General features: G+C 34.1%; 1 protein-coding gene across 1 annotated transcript; it reads right to left on the reverse strand.

Moving 5' to 3' along the window:
- Nucleotides 1-3808: 3808 nt before the first annotated feature.
- On the reverse strand, nucleotides 3809-10208 carry LOC110893600 (uncharacterized protein At4g15970). Its single transcript, XM_022140698.1, has 3 exons — nucleotides 9942-10208; nucleotides 5497-5856; nucleotides 3809-4306 (listed from the first exon to the last, which is right to left on the reverse strand). The coding sequence occupies exons 1-3, from the start codon at nucleotides 10206-10208 to the stop codon at nucleotides 3809-3811; spliced, it is 1125 nt and encodes a 374-aa protein (XP_021996390.1).
- Nucleotides 10209-10553: the final 345 nt, after the last annotated feature.

Consider the following 10553-nt stretch of genomic DNA (forward strand, 5'->3'; position numbering starts at 1 on the left):
CCTCGTTCCTACTTGTTCCCTTGGCTCGAACAGGAATCACCCAAGTCCGGCCGGTGAACGGTTCAGAATGTCGGTTTAGAGTTTAACCCGAAATCGGTGAACCTTGTTCATAGGACCCGAATCTTGAACCTTTTAAGTATTTGAATGATTAGTTAGCCGGTTCAAGCTCCGTTTCTATTGATTGAAGGCATTGAGTGTAAAAGAGTTGAAAGAAAGTTGGAAATCCTTCTTTCAATCCTTTACATCATGAAAATGTTTAGATCTATGATGGATCTTAACTTGTTTATGTGGAAATCGGTTAGATCTAAGCTATTCATGGTTGAATGATGCCAAAGTTTGAAGTTCTTCAAGAACGCCATGATGACATCACCCAAGAACACTTAGATCTTGGTGATTTCACGGTTAGAATTCAAGTTTTGAAAGATAGAAAGGTGTAGAATCAAGTAATGATAAAAAAACATACAAGAATTAGAGTGAAAACTTACCGGGATTGAGAGAAATCTGAGGAAAAGGTGAAGAAGATAGCTGGTTCGGTCAGAGCTTTCCAAAAATGGAAAGTATGACAATAACAGCCCTATTTATAGGCTTCCAAAAGAGGAAAGTGGCAGCCGATCGGCTGGGAGCTCCGATCGAGTGGGCTGCTCGATCGGCTGGCAAGGTGCTAGCCGATCGGCTGGCCTGTTCGATCAGGATGCTTCCTGTTCGATCCGCCACGCACTTCGAGTACCTTGCGACGATTTTCGACGTTTCGATTTCGATGGACGATGATACGAATACGATAGGGTTCCTAGTAAAATTACTTTTAATCCCAACCACTATATCTAACATACAATCTTCTACAAGTCACATTTCGATGTCGGTTTCGATTGAGTTCGATTGCTTTTCGAGTTTCGATTCGATTTTCGATTGATTTGCTTGAATACCACACCAAACCCAAAGTAAACACGCACAAGTAACACATAAGGCACGCACACACATATAACAATATTGCAATTCGCATAATTCGAGTCTCGAGTTCGATTGATTGTTAGATCGGTTTGATTACTGATTAGTTATCTTTATCGCATTGCTACTTCCTATCATTCACAGTCGTAGGTCGGTTCGCGTTAAAACACCTTCGATTACTTCGATTCTTGCTGATTACAACACTTACTCCACATAATACAACTAAAACATAAAATCGGCTATTTACAGTCAAAGAAAGTCAAAGTTGTCTTGGACTTTGACTTTGACTTTGACATTCGAAAACACGGGGTGTTACAGTCTGTGACAACTCGTAACTTCAGGTTAATGCTTTAACTTAACACAATTAAGTTAGTCTCACAACCTTTAGCATTGCATGGAACTATACATTACTTTATGCATTATTTGACTTACATGAGAACTTTGTGCCTTGATTGTAAATTATATTGTGATGTGTGTGTAGAGTAGTTAGTGAAATCTTAATAACTCTTAACCCTAACCTCTCTCACAAATCATCATACGTACTCTCAATCTTTCTCTCCAATCATCTCCTACAATCATCTTCTTCATCATTCTTGGTGGCACAAGCTCTCAATCATCACTTTTGATCTCTCTCTTCGTCTAGAATCAATCTAAGGTAAACGTTTAATGATTATTTGTTGTTAATCCTTGATTATGTGATTCATGCAAAACCCTAGTTCTACAAACAATGGTTCTGTGTTTATTGATCATTCTGATTGTTTGCACAATGGTTTATGAGTATCTGCGTAACCTTTTGCCTGTCACTATGATGTTTGATATGCTAGAATAGTTAGATTGTCTGTTTGATTACAGCACTGGCAATGTCTGGGATTAGGGTTCTTGATCGTAAAACGTAACTGTTCCATTGAAATTCTGTAAAATGGTTTTGGAATTCACGCATGTTGAAAACTCGGAGTTAAGTGTCAGGGTTTTGTGAAGTCACAAGTCTGAGTTTTATTTGATGCACATGGTCCGAATTTGTAAGGATGTTTGATCTGAGTTTTGATTAAATGTTATATAGTCTGAGTTTTTGTGAATAAGGTATGGGGTCCGAGTTTTACACTTGATTGTATGGTCTGAGTTTACACTTGATGTATCGTCCGAATTTCTAATATACTTGTGGTCCGAATTTTTATATGAGATGCATGGTCCGACCTTTGAAGCCTTGTAATGGTCCGAATTTTGAAGCCTTGTAATGGTCCGAATTTTGTGATATTGTGTGGTGTCCGAATTTTTGTAAGGGGAAGGCATGGTCCGAGTTTTGTTAAGGGTAAACAAGGTCCGACTTTTACAAGGGGGTGCTTGGTCCGACTTTTACAAGGGGGTGTTTGGTCCGAGTTTTAAGAGGGGTGTTTGGTCTGAGTTTTGTTTGATGCTATATAGTCCGAGGTTGTATGTGATACATGATCTGAGTTTTATGAATAATACATGATCCGAGTTATTAGAAGATCCTTGGGTCTGAGTTTTAGTTATTGTTTAATGCTAAGTTCAAAACCATGTATGAAGAACACCCTGCATGCCACTGTATGTTACTGTATGATACTGTGTATTACTGTATGTTACTGTATGATACTGTGTATTCTATGTTATGTCAACCTGTAAACAATTATCACACGGAACACAGTTGTTTGGACACCGAGGAATTGTAAACCTTACTTGAACGTAAACACTTACATTGAGTTATGTACAATGTACCTTAGGTCGTGTGTACGGACCTAACCATTAATTAACACGAGAAGCACAATAACAAACCGAGTAAACCAAGGTGAGTTCACACTCTTACCAAGGCATGGGATTCCCGGTGGGTAGGGAATGGGATTGAAGGAAAAGGATTAGTGAATTATTTGGATTTACACTGTTACTAGACTATCTACCATCGTCCTCGGTTGTGAAGGACCCTTACGTAAAACCTACGTAATTCTTGTGCTTACTACTGTCCTCAGGGTTCGAGGGACACTTACGTAAAACCTACGTAAACTCATATATACTACTGTCCTAGGGTTATGAAGGACACTTACGTAAAACCTACGTAAACCCCCGCGTACCACTGTCCTCGGGATAAGAAGGGCACTTACGTAAAACCTACGTAAACCTTGTACGTACTACTGTTCTCGGGTTAAGAAGAACACTTATGGTTACCTCTAGTCTAGTACATGCACACATGGGAAGCCCCCACTATACGAACATACAATTGACTTAGTTACTAACGCATGGTGATGCAACGAACTTACTTACTGTGAACTCGCTCAACTAGTTGTTGACTCTCTGTTACATGCCTTGCAGGACCTTAGGTATACATGGAGCTTGCACGGGAGGCACAGTCGTTGTGGGACATGGATCGTGGATGCCACGCTAAAACATTTAAACATTTAAACTTATTACTTACATTGGGTTTACATTTATGCTTCCGCTAGACACTTAATATGCTTTGTTTTGAACACCTTTCACATTGTTTGGTTGATTTACATTTATTACTTATTATGTTCGATATGATTGGTGGCTTGATCCTGGTCATGTCACGCCTCCAAGCGGTGGTACTCCGCGTGTGGATTTTGGTGGTGTGACATCGTCACTTCTTACCAATTAATTAAGAATGATACAATGAGACAAAAAGAAACTGAAGACAATATTTAGCTCTTTGTTATATAAATGATGGTTCAATATATGAGAATAACATACATCATATAGATTGCGATAAAGGACTTAACTTTGAAGAGACACAATGCGCCTCTTACAGAAATTGATTGTTTGTTATACCTGATTAACTATCATAATGATAGTAATAATAATAATACAAATAGAATATATGCTAAGTAATATAAATCTAGATTACTATTTTGCATAATTGGGGAACCGTCCAAGAAACTGGTCTAACCATGGCAGTTTGATTCCCGAGCATCTGCGTATAGTTTCGCCAATCTTGAAGCATAATTCTAATATCATGAACCTTATTTTCTAACCCACCACAACAATTTGCATGCATGGTGCACACCTTGTCAAAATCCCTACTTGGCTCACAGAATCCACCAAAGAAAGTTGTATCGAGAAACCGGATTTTTAGGCCGATATGACGAATGAACGGGTCAAGCTTGATCTTATTGAACACATCTTGGTCATGTAAGCCCGGATAAGTTAATCTTGAATCGAACCAAAATTTGTAAAATTTGGTTGTCTTTTTGTTTGACTTTACATAAGTAAAACCAGTATTTGCCAAATTATTTAGGTCAATTGGGTCCCCTCTATAGTAATCACAAGCAAGTTGGAAATCACCATCGTCATGGAAGTGTGGAAATGGATCCCTAAACCACATTATGTCTGCATCCTTCATTATAAAAATGAAAATATGTATGTTAGTTGTTTATATCAACCATAAACACACCCATTAAAGCTATAATTGACACCAACTTTATACTTATTCTTCACTGTCTATGTAAATATAAATATACATGAGAGTGATTATAAGAAACCTGAAAGATACTTGAAAACTGTCCTAAAATCACTATTAACAAAAAAAAAAAAAACCCGTTCTTTTTATATGTTATTGATCTTTCAGGAAAAAAAAAATATACGCATGGTTCGTGAGATACATATATGTAGCTCATATATATATACCTTGTGCAATACTAATCTTTTAATTAAAAGAAATTAACAAAAAATGATTGGTTAATATTGGTATTCTCGGTTTTTAAGTTGTATCGGTGTTCTCCTGGTGTTCTCCTGAACCAATATATTTATATCCAATTAGGGTTGGTGGTCAAATGGGAGAAACAAAGCTTTTAGGAGCACCTAATTTGGGGAGGTCATGGATTCAAGTAGCACAAGGAGTAAAAAATGAAATTTGCCGTTAAATTTTTTTATATATTCGGATAAAGGGTTGAGATGATCTAAGGGTGTAACATTAGCGAACTTCTTGAAATAAATGGATTGTAATGTAAAATTGGAAAAACTAAGTAACAATTTTTATATAATTATTATTTTTAAAACGTCATACCATAAAACTGAGTACTTTTTATTTATAATTTAATAATATTATAGTTTTAAGAAAAATAGAAAAAGTTTTTTAATGTGTTGAGCTGTGTGCAAATTTTCAACATGGTGTTTTTAATGTTTAATATGACGGTGTTTAAACTTTCAACATGGTGTTTTAAGCTATTTCAACATATTCAAACTAATCTAGCGTGGACTCGGTTAAGACAACATAGCCTGGCTAAAGTGGGGTAATACGTGGCTCTTCAATTTGGAGAATGTGATAACTTTATACATGAAGTTTACCATTAAAAAAAGTTATTTGAACATTGCGTCTTAATTGCTACAACATGATGTTTTTTTGTCCAAATTTTTAATATAATTCAAATATTTCAACATCACATTTTATTTGGGCCTAATTTTTTATACCAATTTACCCTTACTCCTTATAAAATGTCAAGTTTTCTAGTAGTTTCCTACAATTTTTAGACATTAACATGTATATTTGATTTGATGATGAATATAGGATAAAAGAGAAAGTAGTACCGTGAGGATAAAGTTATATCCTAGTTGTAGAACAGTATGTAGAAAATCGATTCTTCTCCACACCATTTTCAAATAGTCGGGTGCCATAAAATAAGCCTCTTCAGAAAAATCAACTCCCTTTGTAGTAAGATTGTAACAATAAGGATGTAACTTCAAGCAACGAGTGTATGCCTTTTGGTCTAGAGCAATGACAACTAAGTGCTTTAGAAATATTCGGGTTTCATTCCCGAATTTAAAGCTTTCAAGAAAAAGATCAAAAATAAAGTTTGGTTCCGCCCAAGCATGATTTACTGCAGTTATTATAATCGTCTTGCTACTAGTTGCAGCTTCTTTCAGTATGCTTTTCAGTTCACCAACTTTCTTCTCCATACAAAAAGAATCCAAAAAATATTAGAATATGTATATGTATACACATGGTTGCAAAAGTCGTTAGGCGCTCCCTAGTCGGTCGACTGGGGAGTTGAGAGTACTCGGCCTAGGCGGAGAGTACTCGAGGAGTAATTGGACATGTTTAATTATAAAGAAATTAGTTTTTGAAAATTAAATATATGTCAAATAACATAATTTAATAATATCTATAATGAAATACGTGAAAATGATATTTATTCTTTAATATAATAGGCATAGAAACTATGTTTTATTATTTTTTTAGTGAAACTCGGCCCGACTTGATCAACTAGATACGATTTTAGCTGAGGTTGACCGTGTTTGACCGATTCTGAGTAATTAGGCGGAGTCAAAAAAAGTCGCCTCGGCAGCTTACCTTGTAGCGACTACTCGGGGAGTACTCAGCCTTGGAAACCTTGTTTTACAACCATGTGTATACATATGAAGGAATAAAACTAATTTTAAGTAAACAATTATGAGTATTATATAAACACTTGTACTTATTACTTAGATATAACAGATAAGGCGATTACGTAATACCTACTCTCTTTCTACCACTCATATGTATGATACAATTATTTACTTATAATTGTTTTGTTTTTTTTATTTTTTGAATGAGCCGTATATTTTTTTATATCATGCATCATAAAAGTCTTAGTGCATCTCTAGCACAAGGGCCTAAAAACACATACAAAAACTCACATTGCTAATCTTAAAAAACACATGTTTTCTCTACAACACAACTTCATCAGTCACAAACATCATTATCAATGTTGCAAAAGTTATTAGGCGTTGTTAGGTCGATCGACTGAGGAGTTGTGAGTATTCGAAACTATAAATAAGTTAATTTTCTGGAAATTATATGTATGTCAATTATCATAATTTTACTTACTTTATAATAAAATACGTAAATATCAATATAAATCAAAATGATACATGTTAAAATACACTACAAGAAATGTGGGGCATTAGTGGCGACATTGATAATCATTTTTTAATATTATATACATAGTAATCATATAATTCTCATCTTCCATTGTATCTCTGTGAAAAACAACGAAAATCCAACAAGACTCGGTGACAAACAATGAAAATCCGACTTATCCGAGTTGGTACTAGTTTTGAGTTTGACAGATTCTAAGTAATGTTGACCGAGTTGAAGAAAATCACCGGTCTTCACGTTTAATTTCCATAATTAATTTGTTTTTTATACTAAACTTTTTTTAGTTTCGTATTAATATAAAATAATATAACTTATTTAAAAAAATATAATTTGTATTATATATATATATATATATATATATATAGAGAGAGAGAGAGAGAGAGAGAGAGAGAGAGAGAAGTTAACGTACAAAACTGCTTAACGTACGTTAACGTACGCGACGAATAACAACATGCGTGATTAAGTTTATAACGTGCGTTATTATATATTTGATCAAAATCCCATGCGTGATTACACACATGTATGCGTGATTATATCCAAGTTGCTGAAAGCGTGATTAGGTTTTATCAGTTTTGTACGTGTGTGATTTTCATATTAACGTGCGTAAATTTGTCGCGTACGTTAACGTACGTTAAGCCGTGAAGTACATTAAAATTACAGGTTTTAAAATTACAAAATTTAAACATTAAAATTTATAAATAAAAAATTTAACATACATGAATTAAATAAAAATATTATGAAACACTGAAGAGTTGTATATAGTGATTTGTTTTTTTAAATATAGCCGTTGAAAATTTGAAATTTTAATGTCATTTGATATTTAGTTTTCTTTATTAAATTATTCACAAGTTATTTTTTAGTTTATTAACAGAACTAACAAATTTGAAAAATAACATACAAGTCTCAATCCCCTGCCGCGGCCTCGCCTGGCCTCCTTACGGACATCACCCTTCAATGCACGCCCGTCCCACGGACGAGCTAGGCGGGCCATGGCGCACGAGCACCAACAATGAACGTTGTTTTATAGTTAGAGGCAACAAATATATTGATCTCTTGTTGTAATATTATTTTTGTAATATTATTGATCTCTTGTTGTAATATTATTTTTGCTAAAACCTAGACTTAGAAATGCTAAAATCGTATGTTAATCTAAGTACGACATATTACGTATACAATCAATATTAATAATTTCTACATTAGGTAAGGAAGGTAAAAAAATTTGTTGTAAGGGGTTTTAATTGGAAGTAAGAGTCTAAAAATGATAAGTGTGTTTTATGGTTATAGATTTTATAATACTCATGTCATAAGGGTTATTTCATTGGTTTTTAATTTGTTTAAACATATACTCTTTTTATTAGTGTTCTTAAATCCATGCGGTTGGTTGGGTTAAATCGGCGGAACTAGAGGTGGTCCAGGGTCTCTTGACCCTTCAACCGAACACATTTGTAGTTTATCAGGGTACAAAAATGAATAAACTAGAGAAGAGAACACATTTGGAGTTTATATTGATCATTTTATCATCTACTAGAGAATGAGTGAGAAAGGGAAATTAAAGAGAGAAGATAAATAATACTGTCTTACTATTTTTCGGCCTGAAAAAAAAAATTGGATGGATCATTACCAAAAAAAAACGATTAAAAGTCCTAATATTTTATTATATGTTAGCATCTGTAGAAAAAAGTTGAACACATGGTAGTACATACTAGATAGTTTAGAGTAGGGTTCTTCAAAGGGTCAGAACCGACCTGACTCAGCCCGGACCCACTAAAACCACATACCCTTTTATTGATGAAATTGAGAACTACGAATTGAACCTTAGAAGAATTTATGGTTCCGAGTCCTAAAGGTTCTGATGGGTCAAATAAAGGGTCTAATGAACCAAAACCTTTTTTATGTAATAGGTCTTTAAAAGGTTACATCTTCCCATTTCTTAAATATGTTCGTCAAAGAATTCCTCTATGTGGTTTCAACAATAGCCCATGATCTTTCTTTTTTAAATCTCTTTTTGTTTCCCAACTTTTGTTTTAATAAGGGTTTTGTCATTCTCATCACTCGAAGCATTATGTGAATCCAAAACGTATACATCACAAAACAAAGATACATGTATATATACATTAGAACATACCCAATCAAACATAATCTAGTAATCCAAAGCTATGTGGTAAGATTATACCATAATTTGTGACGTGTTTACTTTTATTTTTGTCACAAAGACATACATATAAATACATTAGAGCAACATATGTAAATATATACTTCAAATTTGGATATAATAAATATATTATGTAATATATCGCATCCATACATATACATCTAATTGAAAAATATTTCATGAAAAACATATTGTTATTCTTTAAAATAATATTCTTTTAATATTGTAATATCATTACGTGAAATCGATTACAGTGACACGTAAAAAAGAATAGCGAAGAGATGAAAGAAAAGTATTGTTTTATTTTTTGCGTTAAAGTGCACATCTATTGGACCATTTCTATAAATTGTCGGGTTTTTTATACATTCTAATTAAAATACAAACGGTTCTTGTGGTTCTTATCATAGAACTGTCGGGTTGAACCGACCCGACTTAGAACCGATATTTCATATAAATCTAGAACCGCGAACCAATCCATATATTTAAAAAGGTTTGGGTGCAAAGTTCTCGTGGATCGGTTCCAAGGTTCTCGTGGGTCGAAACCACGAATCGCTCACCCCAGTTTAGAGTGATCTGAGAACACAATGTAAAGGAGCTTAGTGATTTAGGTGTACTATAACACACAATAGCAATTCAAAGTATTTTACATTTGTTATTAGAATTGTACTATAACACACAATAGCAATATTAAGATTTTACAAATCCATAAAATAATTAAAAAAAGGACAAGAACACGTTGAAGTATTACAAAATAAAACTGTTGGTAAAAAAATAATAAACTATGTATCAAAATAAAACTGTTGATAAAAAAAAATGAACTATGTAATGTGTAATAGCAAGTGAAAAAGTTTATTATGATCCCAATTAAAAAAGTTATAGTTTCGCGTTACATTTATAAAAACTATATCCTTTTGCCTTTCGTATTATGACTCCATATTTAGTTGTGACATGCAAAATACTTACTGAATTAGGGAGTTGCTTGGTGGCAGCAAACGAATCATATGGTACCGAGTGATACAAAAGCAAGCATGTAATGGCCACCATAGCAAAGATGATCACCGCTTCAGGAGTTCGAATACGGGATTTAAAGCGGTCAGAATGGGGACGGCGGTGGTGGCTGAACTCCGGTGGGGGCGAGGGCGGTGGAGATTTCTTACGATGATGGCCGGAGGTCGCCATGTTGGTTGGAGTCTCTGAACCCATACCGTGGTTGGTAGTTTGGAGTGGCATTTCTTGGTATGTATGATGTATATGGCAGCCAGCACCCTTAATTGGATTAAGTAATGTTGATACTAATTGTAGTGGCGAAAGTATCTAGTCAAGTAATAAATGCAAACGTAACTAATGGGAAGTGTTCTAATTTTTATAATCTTGTTATCAACATTTTATAATTTAGTAGGTTATACATCCGCGTATTATACGAGTTTATACAGTATAAATGATATAGTTATATAATCTTTAAAAAATGGGCATAAACCTTCCCATTAGTTATAAAACCTCGAAACGTTAAGTTCTCTCCGTCTGTCAAATTAAAATTGAGTTCAATAAAATTTTAGTCCTTTTGCGAGATAGTCC

Source organism: Helianthus annuus, chromosome 6 (assembly GCF_002127325.2).
Source record: "Helianthus annuus cultivar XRQ/B chromosome 6, HanXRQr2.0-SUNRISE, whole genome shotgun sequence".
In the NCBI taxonomy this organism is placed as follows: Eukaryota; Viridiplantae; Streptophyta; class Magnoliopsida; order Asterales; family Asteraceae; genus Helianthus; species Helianthus annuus.